Genomic DNA, 22,322 nt, shown 5'->3' with positions numbered 1-22,322 from the left:
TTTTATCTAAGTGCCTTTAGGAGCCTGGGATGTGGAATTCATTTTAAAGTGTTATTTCATTGTGCTGCTATATGATATTGTGTAATGTGATTGTTGTATATTTCTAATTCTCTGACGTTTATATACAGTACCTTATTTAGTTGATCTAAGTACTTGCATTTTTGCACACACACACACACACACACACACACACACACACACACACACATATATATATATATATATATTAGACATTGTGCAAAGGCCGAAAGGATATTTAAATTTCATTTTGATAAACCCACATTTTGCGTGATTTTTTGATATAAACAAGCCCTCATAATACCGAATGTTCCCAACGATTGTGAACTCCTGCAGGCAGTATTCAAAAAAATGGGTGTGCACTGGAACACAAGTACTGAAAAGATTTATGTTTAGTGCCTGAAGGTGTATCACGGTTGTACAGTATTTAATGAGGGGTGAAAAAAAAACATCCTGTTTCAGCAAAACCTGTTCTGTATTTATCTTTAAAAGCCTGGATAATTGTTTTTGCAGCCTTGCACTAACCACTGTCATGTATTCAGCCTTAAAGTATCATTGGTTAAAAAATGAAGTGTAGTATTTTAAAATGTGCAAACAGAAATGATCTTCCTAAAACTTTCTTCTATTGATAATAACAACTACTTGCAGCTAAAATCAGACATAGCTAACACTTTATTGTCCCAGACTGTCATGTCTGATATTACACGTAACAATTAAACTTGAGATAACTAATTCGATTCAACTACTGTTATGGTCTGTTTAGCTGATATAATATAAAGGGGATTGGCTTGTCTCTGCTGTTAGACTACTACTAGAGGTGACAGATTTTTCACCCAGACTTGGGAAATTACATCCCTTATTTTCCTCATAAGTTTGGGCTCAGTGGATACAATTAACACACACCTAGAGGCATTTTTTCCAAGAAGCTGTATGTTAGTCTTGGGTATTTATGATTAGCATTCATAAATATTGTGTTTCTTTTATTATACACTACTGTATATTTTACTTGACCCCTTTGTAGAGGAATCTATGACATCTGTCTATGAAAAGGTGCTATATGATTTATTAATAAACTTTTGTAATTGATGTATTGGGTGAAAATAGAATTAATCTCCAACTTCATCTTCCTAATGGACACCTGAAAGTTTTTAGTGAAAAATAACGAGAATGCTCATAATTTCATCAAAATTAGTTCCATCTAAACCGCCTTAGATATTTCTATTCGGCGATTGTCTTTAGCTAGCCACCATCAGTATGTGGATGTTTGATTAAATGGGTGAATGGCTGAATGTGGTAACATCCTAATCACTGATTCAAAGACAGTTTGCCGCTACACTGAAGATTGCGTCAGCAGTTAAACTTGTCTTTTCGTTGAACACAGGGAACATTTCCAAGTCATCAGAGGAATTTGGAACTTCATGTCTCAATCAAATTTGTGTCACGGGCTGTTGTGGTTTGACTTCCAATAATTATAGTGCCACAGACGTCAGCAGAGCGTGAGATTGTACCATTCCTTGTGTTTGAGACAGAACTTGTACAATGTATCTGACAGAAGGGACGACGTACAATTTTACCATTATGATTATTCTCCTCACCTGTGTCAGTTTAGTTAGTTTGCTGTTTTTGACCTAGAAATGCATATATCAAATGTTAGCAGTTTTATCAGTGCTATCAGAGCTACGAGGTTTTGTTAAAATAAACAAAAGATACTTGTGACATTAAGATGACATTGCACTAACTCCGGGTATAGCTCTTTAAAATATTGTTAGTTTATGAGTCACTGAACAGCTTAGCAGCACGATACATGAAGGTCTTCTGGTTCTGGTTCTGGTTCTGGTCTGCTCTGCGTCCCAAGAACCAGAGCCAAACATGGAGAAGCAGCATTCTGCTTATGTACCACAAATTTGGAACAAACGTCCAGAAAGTTGGAATACAAACAAAACACTGAGTTCCTTTAAATCTAGACAATGTTTCAAGTGTTGATTTTTGTGTTTTTTCTGATGTAAAGCACTTTGAACAGTTGTTGTATGTGCTATACAAATAAACTTGATTGATTGATTGATTAAAAATTTGCTTTCTGTAAAAGTTAAAATTGATCAAAATACAAAAAACACAGTTTTGATAAAACTAAATAAAAGCAAGTAATAAAAACAGTTTGCCTCATTTTACCCGTTAAATATATAAAAAATAAAACTCAATTATATGAAATGAGATCAGATATTTTAAGCAGTTATTAAGAAATAGTATATGTGTATGTGGCAGAAACATTTCAAATTAGCCCACAACACTAATTTGAGTTTGCAGTTTAAATCTCAACTAAAAACCCACTTGTTTAGAGTTGCATTTGAAACGTAATCAATTGCAAATTTATTGACGGAATCTGACTTGATGTTGTGTTTTTATTGTTGATTCTATGTTGCATTGTGTTTTTGCGTTTGATTTGATGTAAAGCACTTTGAAATGCCTTGCTGCTGAAATGTGCTATACAAATAAAGTTTGATTTGATTTGATTTACAAAAGTCTAGCATCTCATTTGCGATCTAATCGGAATTCCATTTTTTCTACTTTATTATTTCATCTTTCAAATAGACATTCCTTAAGTTAAAACATCCGGTCATCTCTGGCTCCATATTTGGGAGCAAATTCACATCCAATGCGCCCGTCAATTGTAACACTGTTTCATGTCACGATAAGGTGATATTGAGACATAAGAATGGCGTGACTTTGAGTTGACACTCATTGTTCAAAAATGCCTCCTACCCCTCTCAATGTGCGTGATTATCAGTACCAACTGCATCTCATGAATTAAACTTGTAAAACCAGTTTTACTTTTTTGTGTTTTTTGTGGAGGGTAGGCCTCTGCGTCACTGAACAATTACCTATAATCAAACTCCCACGCTTGTGTTAAGCCAAGTCTTTACATTACATTTTCCTCTCTAAGGATTGTGTTGATAGGACCATAAGAGTTAAGAAAATACTGAGTATGCATAACTGACTTTGTATTGTACATCCGGTTTCCAATGGTTATTTAAAAATAACCACTAAAGTACACTAAATGGGCAGGACGGTCATAATAACTTACACTTTAGATATTTAAAAACTGGAACTGAGTTCGCAAGTTTGAAATCACTTTAAATTTTCTCTAATCCCCACAAGGTCAAAATTATACATGACATTGACAAAGAGCTATATAAAGTTTGCAGAAGGAGTCAATGTGAGACTTTAAAACCCAGGACACTAAAATGTGTCCTGGGTGGTGCAGAATGTTGCTGTTTCACTTAGAAGAAGAAATTCAGAAAACTTCTTATTGATTTGAAGGGTCTATTGAGAGCAGTCTGTCTAAACTAATCAGCAAAAAATTGTTTTAATTAATAGCATTATTAGCTAATGGTAAAACAATTTGCAAATCTGTCAAGTATATTTCATTTAGGCAGCATTTGTTTGCTTAAAGTCAGTGTCTGCAATGTGTCTCCCATTTTTCCATGTTTGGGTGGAATTCACATGCTGACAGTTTACCCATCCCTTGATTCTCTACAGATAATGTACTAAATCATTACAATACTGAATCATTTTGCAGCAAATATGTAAATAAAGACTGCATGGTGAAACAGTTGGTAGCACTGTTGGCTTGCCGTAACAAAGTCCTGGGTTTGAAGTCTTTAATCTTGGAGTTTACATGTTCATTCTGTGTGAACAGGGGTTCTCTCTGGGTCTCCCGCTTCCTCTCACAGTGTAAGAACATGACTGTCAGCTTAATTGGTCTCTCTAAATTTTTAAACTAGATAACATGAAGTAGGTCTATAAACAAAAACATAATAAAAAAAATTCAAATTTAAATTATCATGTTTATTTATGTTTAATATTTTAAGATCCAGATAAAAGCAGTTTATTGGTGCACCAAAAGTGTATTCTGTAATAAACTATAATAGAAAAAATCAGTTTCAATCATTTTTTGAAAACATTGGTATATTTTGCAAATTATCATGAGACCTTCAATTTTTACATTGTTATATTAAACACTTCTCAAAAATAGTACACCTATAGTGTCAACAGGTATGTAAATATGCATAAGATGACTTCACAAACCCCAAAAAAGTAAAATAAATTAAAGGTGTTAGGTTCTCTTCACTTAACACAAACTCCTTTCCCTTAGGTCTCGGTGTACTGTAACATTTGGAAACATTTCACATGAGCCAAACTATTAACATAGCTCAATGTTCTTATGCCAGATGGGTGAGTCTGTGTACTTTGCAAAGTGAAACAGTTGAAATGGCGCACAACTGCGTAAAGGGGAGTGTCATGTTGTGGCTTGTTTTTGGTACTGCATGACCTGAAAGCCTTAGCAACAATCAAGGAAAACCAGCTCCCTTTCTTAATGTATTCAGGACATTAAGAACATTCGCTCCGGCCAAGGGAGGAGCTAAGGTCTATATAATGGGAGAAAGCCTCTGCAGCAACACATTGCTTTGCTTTGAGGCAGACAAACAGACACATGGAAGGTGAGATTTGTCTGAAAAAAAGCTCTCTCAATATTTCTCTTTTATTTCTGTTTTCAGACTGCATTTATGGTGGTCATTAACTGACTTGTGGTTTTTGTTGCAGACTTTGGCATTCAACATGTCAACCTGGAACTGTCTGAAAATCTGGAGCGACACAGGACGAATGGCTTCAGAAACTCTGAAGGACTGGTGGTGCGAAGAGGGGCCCCATTTAATATCAGCGTCAAGCTAAAGGGCCGACCCTTCAACCCCCAGATGGATTCTCTGAGGATTAAAGTTACACTAGGTATTACTAGACTTATAGTAGTTGGTAAAAACATAAAAAAAAAAAAATTCTGTGCTTTTATTTATCATTATGTTTTACCTTTGCTTTCTCAGGTCGTCTTTACGCAGTAATGCCAGTCACTTTCTCTGAAAAGCACCCATCCACCCGCTGGAATGCCTACATTGACCCAAGCAACCTGAACCTCCAGGAACTCTCCATCACCGTCTCCTCTCCTGCTTCTGCCCCAGTGGGATGCTACAAATTTCAGTTGTATGTGTTCACTCAAGATGGCCGGAAGAGTTTTGTGGTGGGAGATTTCATCCTGATCTGCAACCCTTGGTGCTCTGGTGAGTAGAGGTCAAAATAATTGCTGCATTCAGAGTTTAATTGGTTTACTTTTTCCTTCTTGGAAAAGACTGAAAATTTTTCTGGTGCTGACGTTGCAGTTAGAGAAGGTCAATCAAAATGGAACTTGCTATTTTTATTTTACAAACATATCTTTCTGAATAAGGCTTCGAAGGTGGTTTCCAATCAACCATTAGCTTTTATTTTACTATTGAATCAGAGTTGTAATTTTATTTTGAAATGAATAAAATTTGTAATTTCAAAGACAAGCACAGATCTTAAGAGCTTACTCATATTTATTCTGAATAAAAAAATATGCCTTAATAAACCAAATTGACTTTTAGTTTTTTCTAATATAATGTTTATCCAATCTATTAAGTATAGAGATGTATCCTTTGTTAAAGACATCACAATCACTTAGTGTTCTTATTCATCTCCCATACCAAAATATGAATACTAATAGCTTTTCAAAATGTTAATATACATAACATAAATTTAACAGACACTCCCCCTGACAAAGAAAGGCTTTTCATTGTATGCATTACTCTTTACTATTCAGGTACTAGTTCAAAAGATGGCTCTAAATAGTTTTACTAAGTTTGGAGGTGGATATTATTTTGCACTTAAACTTAAAATAGACATGAATTAAAAATAGGAAAGGTTAAAAAAAAACTGCAGTTACTTGCTTGTTTTTCTAATGTTACTTACAAGTAATTTCCGCAACACATACATTTTGGTGCAACATTTAGTTAGTATTCTGCTCAGTTGCACTTTTTAATACTTACATCTTTATTATCATTTGGAGAAATGTTCAGCAGAAGTCAGAGCTAATAGGGGCAGACACACCATTTCAGCTGAACTATTAGATATTGCAGTGCTCTAATGAAAAGTTTTCTGTTTTTCAGAGGATGCAGTTTATATTCCATTTGAGGACCAGAGGGAGGAATATGTTCTGAGTGACTCTGGATTGCTCTTTATGGGGACCCCAAACAATCTTGTCTCAAGACCCTGGTCCTTTGATCTGGTATGTAAGCTCTTCCCACCTATCAGAACATATATATAACAGATTTTGGGCTAACTCAGAAATGGAATGCCTTTCACTAGTGCTTGTGTTAACAAACTGCAACATTTGGGAGCCTATAAAGTCTAATTTTTTATTGCTTTTTTCCCCCTTCTCTGCACAGTATGAGCCTGGGGTTTTGGAAGCTTGTCTGGATCTGCTCAAAGTCAGCCCCCAGCATCAAACAAACAGAAAGAAGGACTACATGAACAGATCCAACCCTGTCTACATCAGCCGCATTGTTTCTGCCATGGTGAGTGTAAACAGACTTCAGAAACAACACGCCAAAAAGTACAAATTAGGAACAAATCCCATCCAAACAGTGTCTCTTCCCACAGCTCGGTTTTATTATCTGAGCTGTGGATAATAAAAAAAGACAAGTTTTAATATCACCTGGTTTTATTATAATTTGCATAATAAAACCAGGTGTGCAGAACTGAGACATTGTGTTTCTTGTAAAGCGTCACACATATCTTGGCAAGATCTCAGTTCAAAAGCGTCATCAGACACAGCACACTGTAATTATGGCTTTCATCAAGCAGCCACTGTCAGTCAAATTATCTTAGAACATTCTGCATGTCATTTCCACATTTGCTCATCACTTTCAGGGTGTAAAGAGTCAGGTTGGCAATAAAAATGATCTTGTGTTTTGACTTTAGATTAACTCTGAGGATGATCGTGGTGTGCTGAAAGGGAAATGGACTGGCGACTTCAAACAGGGTGTCAGTCCCTCAAAGTGGACAGGAAGTGGGGACATCTTGAGACTGTGGGTCAAGTCTGGTTACAGCCCAGTCAAGTATGGACAGTGCTGGGTGTTTGCAGCAGTCATGTGCACAGGTAATTATAGCCAATCGATAAAAAAAAGAATACATATTGTATATATTGTATATATTGTCTATGGACAAGAATGTTAAAATATTTTTACCTGTCTGTAAATGTCTATGCTTTTATTACAACTTTCAGTCATGAGAGTTCTCGGCATTCCTTGCCGTGTCGTCACAAACTTCAATTCCGCTCACGACACCAATGGCAACCTGGTGATTGAAGAGTACTACAGCGAAACAGGACAGAAGCTGAACCGCAGCAATGACAGCATATGGTCAGTTGTGATCAACATCTGGATATGTGTAAGAGTCCTTGCTCATCTTTCTATATTTTTTTAATTAACCACCATGATGTTGAACTTTTTGAATAGGAACTTTCATGTGTGGGTGGAGTGCTGGATGAGTCGCAGTGATCTTGGGCCAGAGATGGATGGCTGGCAGGTTCTTGACCCAACCCCACAGGAAAGGAGTGGAGGTGTGTGAGAGGTTTAGCTTTTTTTTTTCTGTTTGTTTTTTTAAACTTCTTTTTCTGTGTTAAGGATTTTTGAACTTTTACTTGACCTTTTCTTTCTTATCTTCCCTGCATAGGAGTGTTTTGCTGTGGACCAGCTCCAGTCAAAGGAATCAGGAATCAGCGTACAGACCTGATTTATGACATCCCATTTGTCTATGCTGAAGTGAACGCTGATGTGCACACGATCATCTTATCAAGTCATGACCAGGTGGTTGGCTTCAGCAAAGACACAGAGAAAATTGGATCCCTAATCTGCACCAAAGCCATTGGCTATCCTAGAATGCAGAACATCACAGGAGACTACAAATGGATAAAAAGTAGGAATCCCAAACAAAACATACAAGTGCATTTCCACCGAAGCTAATCTTGTGAAATAGAAGGATTTTAATCTACCTCTTTATTGCACTCTTTTACAAAACAGGTCCTACGTCAACACTTTCATCAAAAAGCTCCACAATTTCAAATGACTCAACCCTACGCAGAGGTACATTTTAATTCTAGAGATTTCATTACAGCTTAAAGTTAATTCTTTGAGGACAACATCTCACTTCACACTGGTTTTCTTCCTTTTTTAGCTACTGCATCCAAGGGAGTGATGGTCTTCTTGACACTGGCTAAACATCCTGTTGCGGGGGAACCAATCATCTGCCTGGTGAAAATTATGAACAAGCAGAAAATACCCAAGATGATGAAAGTACATTTGAATGCTCAGGCAAAAGAGTACAACCACAGCCCCTCCGAAACCTTCTGGGACAAACACGGTGTCATGCAACTGGCACCATTGGAAGGTAAATAGTCTACTCGTCCCATCTACATATCTGTCCTTTAGGATTTGTTTTTTCTATTGTCTTCACAAAAAAAAAAAAAAAAAAAAATTGTCTATTGGCCCCTCAAATTGTACATTTTATTAGCACTTAAGTTTCATAGTAAAAGTTGTAAAATTAAATTAAAGAATAAAATGTTTTTACTGAAGAAAAGCTTTATTTCACAGCTCATCTTAAAGCTCTAAATTGGCTTCATATTTACCTTGTGAACAGTATCAAAATCTGATTATCGCTACATGTTGTTCCACATTATGAAAGCCACATCCCTAATCTATTGTGGACAGATTTGCTGGTTATTTTTACAAACCCTCTTATTATTTCTTTGGCTTCTCCCTGTTTCTAGTTAAAGTCATCCAGGAGTATATCCTTCCAGCGCAGTATGAACATGTTGTGGGAGACGACCTCATCAACCTGGCAGTTGTCCTGGAGGACATGGCCACCAGTGAACGGGTGCTTGCCTCTGAGGAGTTCAACATTGCCAGCTCAGGCCTCACTATCCAGGTACTTATAATATTCCCATCAAACATTTTGGCTTTTTAAAACCCTGAAGTTGCAGAGTACATTTTTGGTGAATTTTCTGGGTTTACCTACTGTTTATTTTTATGCAGGTTGCAGAGCAAAATGCCATTGTGCCAAACAAAGAGCTCACTGCCTTCGTGACTTTCACCAACTCGTTTTCTCACCCAGTCAGTGGATTATTGACTGTAGCTGGGGCCGGGCTAATTGCTGGCAAAGAGCAGTTCAGGTAGGATTCTGGTTTTGTTATTTTTAATGACTTGGTCATGTGGTGAATGCTTAACCTCACATGTCTGGCAGTACATTATAATATTAACAAAGGAGAGAATGTCGCACAAAGGAATGTCATTGAAAGCTACATTACAGAACTGTGTGTCTATTCTGAAGGAATGTGGGTGCGACTGATGTTTGAAAGAAGTCATAAAGAACAATGTGCCAAAAATAAAAGAACCAAGCCCTTAAGCCTTCTGTCTTCAAACCTTTGCAAGTCATGTATTTAATATGGTGTTTCTTGTCTCTCTGCAGGATGCCCTCACTTCATCCAGGAGGAAAAGCAACCCAGTCCATAACCTTAAACCCAAGCATGGCAGGTGTAAAGATGCTGCAAGCCAGTTTGTCGCTTTCAGACACTAACATCACAATCAGAAGCTTCAAGATGGTCTCTGTAAACAGTGTTTAGCTCGTGCAAAACTTCCCACTTGTTTGTGTATTACAGTGAATGAAAAATATGTAAATATTATTTATTTTACTATTTATTTTTTGCTATTTATGTATTTGTGGAATATTGATAATGATGTGTGAAGAATTCTTCTACACATAGAACTGTGAAGTGAGATTTTTGTGACATTTGATATATTTGAATACAGAAATAAAATTAAATATATGCAACATGTATTGTATTTCTTCTGAAAACCATACACTAAAACAGTATGCAGACATTTGTAGTTACCTGGTTGTAACTAATCTTTTGCCCTAAAGAGGGAGACATTTCCAAAATGAATAAACTGGTCATTAAGTACAAAGCCAGTAATACTTGTAATCTGGATTGCAACAATAAACATTTGGTGTTGTGATCTTTACCATCTTTATACACATTATTAACTTTTCTATAACATTGTCCTAAAAGTTTTTCCTTGCTATAAAAAGAATAATCTGACATTTAAAATGCAGAACTTTAAATGTTTCCAGTCTAGAAAATGTTAAATCAAAGTAGGATATCATACAAATCTATAAAATACTGAATGTTATTTAGTAATACTTATTCCACTTTTTGTGCAACCCATCGTGTAATAAAACACGTTAGTTTGAAATCTCAATTTCATAATTATTCTTAATTATTCCTATTCATTTAAATATAAACATGTTTAATTGTATTAGAAGTAAAAGTAAATGCTGAAAACACACATGTACATATACTACAAAAAATATGTAACTTATATCACCTTTCCTGGTTTTGCTTAGTTAGAATTACTGTAAAATAACAACATGTCAGATTCGTAAGTGAGATTGTTTTTTTGTTGTTTTTTTTGGAAAGTTTGTTTCCATGTTTTTGCACCATGTTTATCTCTGGAACACACTAATTTTATTTTGGATTTTGAAGTAGATACAACTTTGACAATCCTAAATGGATTATTAACAGAGTATCTTTTAGTTTAAAAAATACTCTTTTTTTACACAGAGCATGCAAATATCTTATTTTAACTCTATGTACAAATACATCTAGTAAAAGTGGAATTTTTCTTGCCAGTCATCTCAGAACATGAAACAGCCATCTTACAAATAGAATAAAAAATATCTCAAGCTTCTATTATTTTTTGCACTATTTTAATGATTACAAGTAAAGAAAACCCAAAATGCTGCATCTCAGAATATTGCATCAGACAAATTAAAACTGGATGTTTAAATATGAATGCAAAAATGCATAGAGAGCAATCAGTGTGAGCAATACATGGTGAGCAATCAGTGTCCTCAGCTATGACCTTTGGTGGTTTACCGTCCTTTTGAAGGGTGTCAAAGACTGTCTTCTGGACATCGCTCCGGTCAGCAGTCCTCCCCATGATTGTGTATTGACCCAGAGTTAAGACTTTAAGGGCCAGAAAACCTTTGCAGGTGTTTTAAATTAATTAGTTGATTAGGGTGTGACACCACACTTTTCCAATAATGTCCCTTTCCACAGTATTAAAATTTTCTGAGACACTGAAATTTGGGTTTTCATGATCTGCAAGTCATAATCATCAAAAGTATAAGATAATTCTATATAATATGAACTTTACTTTCTGAGATGACTGGCATGAGATATTGCACTTTTATTCGATATTGTATTTTTTCTGATGTACTTGTATTTTGAATGCCGTTAAACATATAGTGCTTTGATCATAATCAGAATAAGCTAAGTTGTTCAGTTGTCAGTCAGAACTTTTAAAAAATGAAAACTAGAACAAAGTTGTGATTAATGCATCTCTTCTTTGCATAAATTTAAGAAGAAATGTAATTTACATCATGATCGATTATTTTTCTATATCTGTCATTTATTGGTTTGTTTATCCCTTGATAGAGCAGTTTTGTGGAAAAAAAGATTAAATTCCAACTGTATGATCCCCCAAAATGCAATTAATTTATTTTTTTTATCATTTCTACTTAAACTGTCAGAAGAAATGGACAATAAGGCATTATATACAAAACATGACTAAGCTCGCAGGCTTTGTAATCAGCACATGCACAACCATAGCCATAACAGTTTATCTACATAACAAATAGGTTAATGGGAAAATAAAGCAGAAAGGAAATCAATTTACAACCCAAAATCAAGTGTAAGTTTTCAACCACCAGTCTAAAATACAGCATCTGCATGGCAACATCTTACAAGACATTTTTACAAGAACATAGCTCTAGCCTCAATAAATGATTTTGTTTACACACACACATACAAACTGTCATACTAACTTACTGTGTTACAAATTTAAACCCATAATAAATAACCATTATTCTGGTGACAAATTGCAGACCATGTCTAAATATAAGAAAAACTATGATGTAACATGACATGACACGAATTAACAACAATTTTGGTGGAAGTAAGCAGTTGTGCATTGCATAAAGTTTTCTTGATCTAAAAATAGTAATGTTCAGAGGGATGATCTCTCCACATAGCAGTACAAGCTTGAAGAATCTAAACATTTCATCTATGTTGATTCTAATATTGAGTTCATTAAACAGAAAGTCAGAATTTGCATTCAGTGCAACAATTGGGACACAATTCCAAGAACTTGAGATGAAGTCAAAAAAAAAGAGAGAAAAAAAAAGTTGTTTTTCATATTTTGTTTAATACTTGCAGTACTAACCATGGTTCCCTGGGATTAGTTAAACTTTGGTCCCTTTTTTTCTTCCACACAGTTTGATTGAAGCCCTTTTGACTTCATGTTTACGTCCTTTTATGCACTATGCTTCAAACTCTTCACTCTTCCACATGCCTGCTGTTAATGTCTCTGCTGCGGTGCTCAGCAATATTGACTCCACATTAGTCCCAACAGGCTGGTTCACAAATGCACTCAGAAATTAAAGAGCAGAGATGTTGATAGCTGCTGCCCTCTAGAGGTAGTCCATCTCCAGTGCATGGCTCAAAGCCTCCAGATCTGCCCGACAAGACACCCTCCAGAATGGCATGTTCTTCTATTTACATAAACAAAACAGATTATTAGTATGTAAAATTACAACAGAAGTATCACTTAGTAGTAAGTAATACTTCTGCAAATGCAGAGTAGTTGTTGAATATATAATATAGATAAGATAGGCCTTAGGACCAGTTGGAAATATGCTGTCTGACTGATATCAATTCCTTATAACATTCTAACATCATATAAAAATCAGTCATAACAGCTTTGCAAATAGAGATTCTCATAGTGTACCAGATTTTATGAGGACCATTTTTCAGCAGTCAGCCATAAAACAACAGACTGGATTATGTATACCTTTTTGGCTACGGTCTCCTCTTCTGCTCCATCTCCTATTACCACGTAGACCGCTCTGCGACCAAACCTCTGAGATACACGCTCAAAGCAGCTCTCCTTTCCTGTAAAGAGGAAACATACATATATGTATCAAATAACAAAACTAAGTCTTTGGCTAAAACAAAACAAAAAAGAAACAAATTTAGACTTAAAATATAGACGGTGTTACATCAACACATCTGTCTTGTCTTAGGGCAGTGGTTCCTCTTTTCCTGAGAGTTCTCCTTCATGAGGGTGGTGGGCATGGGGATGGGCTCTTAGGAGAAATATGCTTCTGGATAACTTTTTACGTCTTCAGAACCACGCTTCCTTTGAGAAGCAGGTTCTGTGCAAATTCAATAAAACAAGGCCTAATTTCCTCTCAGATCATGTTACAAATTAATGCCAAAAGTTGCTTGTGTGACATAATTTTATAACTTTTCTCTTCTGCAGTGTCTGACTCAGAATACAGTATCTGTCATTCACTATGATTCACTATTTGCTCTGTGCTCTCAGCCATAATAACCAGATATCTCAGTGTGTTGTAAATTTTAATATGATAACAGTCCTTTAGGCATCGAAGCGCAGGCACTCCCAGAGCTTTCCAGGACCCCACTTAGGGATACTGCCTCCCCCCTATGTTGGGAATCACTGCCTTAGGACATTGTTCTGCTCCCAAAAATGTTCCTCACCTGTCTTTGTTGCACTGTAAATGTTCTCTATTGGGAAGGCTGAGCCAAGACCGTAGAGTAACACCTTGGACAGAGCAGGGATAAGCTGGGTGGTGGTCACCAACACATTCACACAGTTAGGCCTGGGGAAGAACGGTGACAATATCATAAAATGTCACATTTAGCAGTGATTCTTTACATTTCATATTGTAAGATTTATAAAATCAAAAACATCCCCCATTGGTGGAGGAGGAAAGCCTAACCTGGAGTTGATTAGAGCCAGGGCTTTTAGTGCTTGAGTCAGCCACAGGTCAGTGAGGACTTCCATCTCTCTCCTCAGCTGTAACCATTCCTCTCGCTTGGGAATGCCCAGCAGTCCTGAATAACATGTCCAGTACAGCTTGAAACATATCTGCACGTATATATACTGCATATAAATTTGGAGTAATTTTCCATTCAGACACTTAAAGTTGAAATGTCAATGTAAAATGTTAGAAACAGACTCAAGCAGCAAATGTTTTAGAAGAAAAAGGACAATGCTAAACCTTCTGAAGAAGTTGAAGTCACATGAAGTATTTTCTGTTCTGCACTGTTTCCAGAAAATACTTTTAAGCTCTACTATAATGACCACAGTAAATCTGATTACACATTTCATGTTGTTATTAGTAATCTTTCTTTCATAGTGGGACTGCAAATCTTACTTAATATATTACATTGTGTTAATCTTTTCTAACATGTTGGAAAATCAAACACCAGGTAATTTTGAAGGTAATTTAAATTACTACAACAGGTAGAAACATATGCTCACAAAGGTATCAAACAAAATGAGAGCATGACGGACCTCCAACATTATTTTTGTAAGTGTTGTAGATCTCCTTGACTCTGCGGTATCGGAAAGCCAGTTTCCTCATCCAGTCCACCCCTCCGTGGACCCCTGACCCCAGGCACAAAGATCCTGCTCCTGCTGGGCTCTGGAAGCCATCCGACCCAAAGTTGTAAGTGCTGCAGGTTTTCAATAAAGTAAACCGTCAGATCATCAAAAAAACAAACATAAAAACCCAATTCAAAAATACATTTTAGTTCACACACTTTTACTTGTTCCACTTTTATCAATTTGTTAAGGTGAGTCCCTTTAAAACACTTCCATTTATTAACGTTTTGTTAGTTGTGGTGATAAAATACAGTAGTCATTTGTCAATTTTAAGGAAGTACGTATTACATAGTAACCAAACATCTGTCAGGGTCAAGAGGTTACCTTTAAAACTGAAATGAGAAAATCAATGAACGTTTGTCAGAAAAAATATTATATGCACTAAATATTAAAATGATAAAATAAAAAAATGGCCATGTTTAATCAATTAAAAAAAAAAAATCATTGTTTTTGTATGTGATTAAACTAAAATAACTTTTTTTGTAAAGTACCTCAAGTCAACATTTGTTGTGAACTGGCGCTATATAAATACATTTAATTATTTTCCTTAGTCTGTTTTTCAAATTACCTACAGAAGTGCCCTGAAGTATTTACACATGATTATGTTGTTTAAAGAAAGAAATATTTTGATAAGAAATTAAAGTGTTGGATAATCATGTGACATATTATACTAATAAGGAAGTACAACAAATAAGTCACGGACAAGCTTGAAAATTTGAATACACATATTTACACACATCCTATTCCTCGCTTCATCTCCTTTGTGGATTGTTGTTTTTTCTCCTGGTGTATTAAAATTTAGAGGGCAAGTCTGGTTCACATGCCGCAAAGAAACAGGAAGTGTCCCACATCGAATCTCTTCAGGAACACAAAAGAAATTTTACCTCAGGTCCTGTCCATTGTCATCTGATGCCACGTCATCAATATGAACCTGGTCACATTCCTGGGAAATAAGAACGAGAGCAGACACGTCATGAGATCCATTTCAGAGTGTGTGACATTTCAAAGTTACACAGATAGTATCGTGGGAAAATGATGGTGTATCAGGCACAAACATTTAAACACAGACATTAAAACCCATAATACAACCAATCAGTGTACGTATTGAAACCAGTCCATTACTTTCTTTTCTTACTGCCTTTGAGTTAAGATTGGCATGAAAGCAAAGCAGCAAAAAGCAAACACTGCACAACAAATGTCATATAACAAAGGCATATGTGAGCAAAAGTCTGCAAAAAACAAAAAAAAAAGATTTTGTCCAGAGTCCAACTTAAAGATCACAAAACCATCTATCTTTCACATTTTGAAACTCTGCATACATTGATTTTTCTGAAAGCTACACAATATACAGAATCCATGAATAGGTTGTAATTGTTATGAAATGACCCAGGACAGACAGGCTCTCCTATCACATTTCAGTCACCCAGACAGAGACACTACCTCATCCTCCTTACGTTATTGCAGTTCTTGGTTCCCACTGGCAAGTCGCCATATCCCACTCAGGTGGTGTTGGCTTTATCAGAAAAGTTACTGGTGACCATTAAATGTAAATCACCACTTCAGTTTTGAATTTGAACTAAGACTTAGAGAAAAAAATAAAATCTTAGTTCTTGATTAAAAGGACAATAGTAGTTATAGTTGCTATTGTAAAGCTAGTACATAGTGTAGATAACCTTATAACAAAAAAAAAGTACTTTATTTTTTGTCTTGAGCTTAAGACTTGTATTTGTTTTTCAGGATTACTATAATTATTATATTTAGTTGTTTTTGTTTGTCTTCTATAATTTCTAGTCACAAGTAAATACATACCTCTTTTTGTAAACCTGTTGATCTGTAACTGCAGCAAAAGGGCTTTAATTAAGTATTAAATCATGTAGCCTGAATAATGTTGCACTTTTCAAAATTGTATTTGTGAAAAACTATGAGCTACTCTGAGCTAGTCTATTAAATAAATGTTAAATAGAACACATTAAAGTGCATGATAAAATATTTAAGGATTCTGAATATGTTTGGGAAGATATTTTACCAATTTCTAATTCATACCAGAAATTCTGATCTTTAATGTCATTCTTTATCAAACACATGAACTATACACATGTGACACCTGCGGCACTGTTGACACAAGTAAGTATATGATTGGATAATTGCCCCACTTGACAGCAGGAGCTGTTAGCCAGCTTCAAAGTACTGCTCAGGAGATTTACTCGCCCCCAACTACAAAAGAAGGAATGAAATCTGGGTTTGGAAATGGCTTTGCTGGCTCCTTTCGCTCTTCTACATTGCTTCTCCTCGGTTGACTAATTTTCCTCTTGGATGCCCAGACACACACCTGTAATTATGACGCAAAGTGTTCTTGTTCCCTTTGTCTGAGTCCCTCTTCAATCTTTTCTCTTTTGTCAGAACAAGGGAGAGGAATGTGATGAAAAACACATGTAGTGTTGAGTCTTTAGCATGTCCTAAAACATCTTTTTATTTTTTTATTTTGTTTGAGTCATTGCTTTTAGAAGTCATTGCTAGTTGCCTATGTTAAATTAGTTGCACTTTAAATAGGTTTAATAGGTCTATTTGTGGGACAGTCAGTTGAGCAAATATGTCCAAATTATATTCTGGTTCTATTGTAAATCCAGAGGTGTAAATTGTTTTGGAAAAAATATTGTGAAAAAGAAATAAAAAACAAAAAAGATGTGCAGAAGGGTTTTCTTTTAAATCTATAAAAATACATCATACTTTGGATGAGGAAAAAAAATCTGCAACTTTCTCAGTTTTGGCTTGTTCTTCATCTGTTTTTGATTTGCTTAACTTTTAGAACTCACCTCCAGGTCATTGAAAAAGAGTCTTGAGTCAGCTAGATTGAAGATCATTTCTTCCATCCACAAACCCAGAGACACTGCCTTTGATGAATCCTGTTCAACAGAAAAAAAGGGGGAAAATTAATACTCCTGATACATAATCCTTCTATAAATCCTAGCATAATCTCATTGGGAAGACAGAAATCTCTTCCTTAAACCAGAATGATACTTTTTGTGTCACAATACATTCCATATGTTACCTAAAAGAAATGTTTCATGGCAGGCTTTATTTATGTATTTATGTCTTGTGATAAGTTTAGTAAAAAAAATTAAAAAATAGGGGTTTGGAAACTACAAACATGCTTTGACCTTCTTTACACATGTAGTAACAAAATAAGGATTTCAAATAAGCAGTTTACAAACTTTTAAATTATGTAAATAAGGTGAAAAAAGTCATAACTTGACTGTGAGATTGTTTGTCTAAGATATGTAAATAAATGTTCGGTTAAACTGAATTAGCAAACAGCTTCACTCCCGCCATCATCTCAGTGCAGCTGCCTGTCTGTTTCTATTAACTTCCTGCTCATCAACTACACTGACAAACAGGTTTCAGGGGGAGAGAAGTGTGAATATTTTACTGTCAGTCATATCGCCTGCCAAACTTTTTCATTACTGATGATTTTCTGCCTGAGTTTTTTCCAGATAAGTTTTTTTTTCTCTCGTGTCTGCTGGAATGCTTTCCCTGTCCATTAAAGAGTTTTAATCTACTAAGTAAACATCAGATTTAAAGTTACAAAACAAGAAAAAGGTATCAGTTCTGTCTTTTCTATGAAAATCTATGTAACTGAAAATAGAACATTTTTTACAAGCATAAACAGGGATTTTTCTAGTCTTGCCCACATTCATGCAGTTGTACAGTAGGTACAACTCTACTGTAATGAAAAAGGCTAAATGTAAATTTTCAGTGAGGTAAAAATAACCATGAGATATGTCTTGTTTTATCAATGTAATATATTTCTAATGAGGTTTTAGAACTGTCTGCAACAATCCATGTCATACACATATACAATAAGTCCATAAATTAAGAAATGCATCACAAAGTGGATTTTCGTTTGTTTTGAGTGCTGAACACTACAAACAAAAAGTAAAGATAGGCATGGAAAGACAAGGAAATTGCTGGAATTTCTCCGTACTGAGACGACAATCCCGGCCCCTATCAGAGCCATTTAACATAAACTAATTAAGCACCAGTTGTTAGACCATAAAGATTCTTACCAGGCTATCACTCAACATATTTTAGATATATTTCTAAAGTTTTAAAAGGTCTAGTGGTTACTATATGGCAACAAGCCAAATATTTTAAAAACTTCCATTTACCATAAACCAGCTACGAACAGGTGCTCCTCACAAGATGACTTACTTACAGACATCAAAACTATAATGAGAACAGTTGTTCAAGAGCCAAGGACTTTTAGTGAGACTAAGACCTAGAAAAACAGGTCGAACTTTTCAGATAAAACAATAAGTAATTCAGTTGACTACCGTGACTTTTACGCCTGTTAACTGCACAAGACTCCGTTGCCAAAAAAAAAGCATGTTGAAGCTTGATTAAAGTTTGCTGTGGAACATTTGGGAAAGCCACTTTGGAGGAGGAAATTTACTGCACCTCAAAACTGCCATATCAACAGTGACGTTTGCTGGGTTGATTGCCACAGTGTAGGGCTGTTTCACACCATAGTAGACAGGTAGGCCTTGTAAAATTGAAGGAGGAATTTAGAGGTGACCAAATGCATTCGGAATCAGAAACTGAAGATGAAACAAGATGTGCAAATTCACATTTGCCAAGAAAGTAGACAGATTTGCCACTTTTATCCCCTTACATCAAAGACTGTAAAAACAATAAAAAAGTGGATTTAATAACATAGGGTAGTTAAGGTCACATCAGTTTACTTTATTATATAATAAAACAGCTTCAAAAATGTTTGAACATCTGCCCTCATTTTGTTTGCTTTCCATACTGATAAAAATAAAAAGCCTACTGTGACACAATGCCAACTTCAGTTATTAGATTAATAAGCAAACAATTAATCCCCTATCCACAGAAACATATAAATCATAATCCAGAATCTGTCAGCATGGATGTGCTGTAATTCTACACTGCAAAAGCAGGTGTGTTAAGTTATGTGTGCCACATTGTTTTACTGGCAGCCCTGGCAGCGGGACAAGCCAGAAGGGAGAAGTGTCAGCCAAAGGTAAGCATCTCATTAAAGTATTTAGAATGACAAGCCGGGGCTTTTTTCTGGTTTACAATTACACGCCACAAGTAGGGTAAAAGATGACACAAATAGGGCAATTAGAACACGTCCCCCTCAGAAATTAGTGTAATATAGAAAGACAGGGTGAAAAAAAGTTCAACAGGATCAATATTGAGATAGCGGAAGTTTTAGAAGAGGAAGAGGTCAAATGTTTAACAAAGGTGTTTTTATGTTTGGATGAGACAAAATCCTAATTTATAATCGTCTAACTCTTCAAACAAGGTCTGCTACCCGAAGTCAGAATTGTTTTTTTCATTTCTCATCATCATCATCATCATCATATCTTTACTCCAGACACCAAAAAAAGAACATAGTAAAAGGATAAAACAAACAAAATAAGAAAAAAATTAAAATAAATAAAAATAATACTCCTAAAACAAAAAAAAGATACAAAAATCCCCTCACTTCTCACCTTAACTCTTATGCAAGTAGTTTGCCAATATGAAAGACAGCTGGGAGACTTGAATTCACATAGTGTAGGATAGAATGGAGTGTTGTATGATGAATGAGATAATAGATGAGATGATATTAAAGGTTCTCCAGTAACATTTGGCTCAACAAAAACAGCTGAAAACAGGCATCTTTCAGCCTGCCTCCCACGTATTTCCAAGAACAGGTCCCAGTTTTATGAAAACAACCATTTGTTCTCAAAATCTATTCACACTTATTCAGTCAGTGAAGTTATGAATAAGCAGAAACTGTATAAACTGAGCAAAATGAATTAAACATGAGATTGCTGTAAGATTAGAATGAATTTGGTCTTAATTATCGTTTTACAAGGTTTTAAAGAAGCCTCTGAGAACTGGGCTGTTTTCTCTGCTGTCACTCATTTAATTCCTCCGCTGCATGTCTGAGTTTTGATGTCAGAATCTGTCCAACCGAGCTCCCCTGGATCCAGCAGTGGGGTGTTTGTGTGGTAGGAGGAATTTTTGGCACATGAGTCACATTTCAACACATCCGCAAGGCCCACTAGCACTTTGCTTCTTCCTCACTCTGTCTCTCCAGACCCTTGCCGGGGCAGAGCAGAAAAGAAAAAGAAACATCAGGACACAAGGCCTGCCAGGGAGTTTAAATGATCTGCAATGCTGCTCTCAAGCTCCTATCAGCCTTGTGTCAACCCGCAGGGGGACCGTGAGAATTCAAAACACGGCGCCTTTGCCAAAAACAAGAAATGCACCACTGTCCGCCCCTTGTCAGCTGCCGGTCTCTTATGTAAAGGTCCTGCTGGCTGTCAATCACGCCGCGGGCTGTCAGCGTAGCCAAACAACCCTGCTGCATTATGAAAAGAAACAAGAGGGCAGAAGGCATAACATGGCCAGCGTGTGAAAATGTTCAGAGATGAGACCTAAAGGTTACGGACTTCAACCGTTGTTCAAATAAGCAGGACAAAGAAAGAGACAAAGGGAGTGTTTCGCAAAGTAGAACTCTGTGTTTACCGTGAAGAGTCTAAGCAAACAAAATGTCTGCTTGCTGCAATCGCCTACTGTGGGGCTGGGATTTATCACAGAGCACGACTCTTATGCTAAATGACAAAGTGAACGGTAGTCCTACCTTGCCAAACCGTGAGGAGAAAGTTCCAGTGAGGAGAGAATGGAAAATGATGATGGTTTCATCCAGATCCCAGATAAACACACGCTGCAGTGAAATAACAGATATGTTAGCTGCCTGACAGATTGTGAAAGATAAATATTGTTTTTGAGAAATGCCAATAGTTTTGCTGTGTAAGAGGGTGTTTACCTCTATATCAGAGTCAAGAGGGGGAGCGGGTTCAATTACTCTTTTTCTTCCTCTCAACTTGCTGTCGGATCCCCTCCGTACTGGGATTCCCTCTTCTTTACCAGGTGTTGGCGGACTGGGTGGTGGATTGTAATCTGCGAAATTAAAATAACCTTAAAATCTATAAGACTTTTTACACTTATTCCATATTTTTTCTAACGGTTAGAATCTAATTAATAGCCACATAAATAGTATTTGTTTTTAAGTATTACAATTACAACTCTGTTAGTTTTTAGAAAGCTCTCCGACAGACATCACGTCTAAATTTTTGCAGCAATTTTTTAAAGACTATGTTGACATGGTGATTTATTCAGAAAATGTTATGTGAGCATTTTCTGTCATGGTATAACCACAAACTACAATGAATTTTATTGGTATATTATGTTAGAGAAACACCACATAATATACATAGAAATTAATCCTCCTTATTCCGTGAACAACAATTGACATACATACTTTTACAACAGTGCCAGAGAAAAAGATTCCCCAAAACTAACATGAATTACTGACTTTTTCATAAGCAAAATCAGGATATTCTGCAGTTATACTCACACTTAATTCCATATGACAAGGACTTACGAAATGAAGTCCTTGTATTGCTGTGTTTTTATGATGTAAAGCACTTTAAAATTCCTTGTTGCTGAAAGGTCCTATACAAATAAAACTCAATTTGATTTTGATTTGACTTTTTTGTCTTTTCAAAGGAATTTACAACTTGCACAAAAAAAATAAGTACATGTTGTGCTTCTAACCATTTCTGTGCTGCTGATATACACATTTATTGCTCAGTTAAATACAACAATTAAACTGTCATGTCTATTTAAATGAATAAGCAACATTAAACACAGGTGCATAAAAAGAACATTCATACACTCCTGCACAGTACCAACCTGCAATCAAACAACACATCGGTGCTGAACTGTTCAGCAAGGCCTCTGAAACATTTGAATTAGTTCTGACCCTGCTTGATATTAACACGTTTTTTCTTG

General features: G+C 35.9%; 2 protein-coding genes across 3 annotated transcripts in view; one reads left to right on the top strand and one right to left on the bottom strand.

Moving 5' to 3' along the window:
• Positions 1-4,415: 4,415 nt before the first annotated feature.
• On the top strand, positions 4,416-9,753 carry tgm5l (transglutaminase 5, like). The gene is made up of 14 exons (XM_044122563.1): positions 4,416-4,517; positions 4,621-4,803; positions 4,896-5,129; positions 6,033-6,151; positions 6,312-6,440; positions 6,847-7,024; positions 7,151-7,286; positions 7,383-7,486; positions 7,600-7,842; positions 7,947-8,009; positions 8,101-8,313; positions 8,693-8,850; positions 8,958-9,094; positions 9,391-9,753. The coding sequence occupies exons 1-14, from the start codon at positions 4,511-4,513 to the stop codon at positions 9,542-9,544; spliced, it is 2,058 nt and encodes a 685-aa protein (XP_043978498.1). The 5' UTR covers positions 4,416-4,510; the 3' UTR covers positions 9,545-9,753.
• Positions 9,754-11,303: 1,550 nt separating this feature from the next.
• Positions 11,304-22,322, bottom strand: part of eya2 (EYA transcriptional coactivator and phosphatase 2) — a 30,580-nt gene continuing 19,561 nt past the window's right edge. For both annotated transcript variants that reach the window (XM_044122529.1, XM_044122530.1), the window contains exons 7-15: positions 21,295-21,428; positions 21,109-21,192; positions 17,267-17,356; positions 15,338-15,396; positions 14,364-14,524; positions 13,786-13,900; positions 13,544-13,665; positions 12,834-12,934; positions 11,304-12,534 (exon numbers count right to left, since the gene is read on the bottom strand). In XM_044122529.1, the coding sequence (XP_043978464.1) occupies positions 12,454-12,534; positions 12,834-12,934; positions 13,544-13,665; positions 13,786-13,900; positions 14,364-14,524; positions 15,338-15,396; positions 17,267-17,356; positions 21,109-21,192; positions 21,295-21,428 (947 nt within the window). In that variant the 3' untranslated portion in view covers positions 11,304-12,453. The remainder of the gene's footprint in view (positions 12,535-12,833; positions 12,935-13,543; positions 13,666-13,785; positions 13,901-14,363; positions 14,525-15,337; positions 15,397-17,266; positions 17,357-21,108; positions 21,193-21,294; positions 21,429-22,322) is intronic.

Source organism: Gambusia affinis, linkage group LG07 (assembly GCF_019740435.1).
Source record: "Gambusia affinis linkage group LG07, SWU_Gaff_1.0, whole genome shotgun sequence".
In the NCBI taxonomy this organism is placed as follows: Eukaryota; Metazoa; Chordata; class Actinopteri; order Cyprinodontiformes; family Poeciliidae; genus Gambusia; species Gambusia affinis.
Note: the sequence above shows the minus strand (reverse complement) of the source record. Positions and strands in the feature narration are given on the sequence as shown.

Coding starts and splice junctions, on each gene's coding strand:
- tgm5l (XM_044122563.1), top strand. Junction 5,130..6,032: donor CTGCAACCCTTGGTGCTCTG/GTGAGTAGAGGT, acceptor TCTGTTTTTCAG/AGGATGCAGTTTATATTCCA. Junction 8,314..8,692: donor GCAACTGGCACCATTGGAAG/GTAAATAGTCTA, acceptor CCCTGTTTCTAG/TTAAAGTCATCCAGGAGTAT.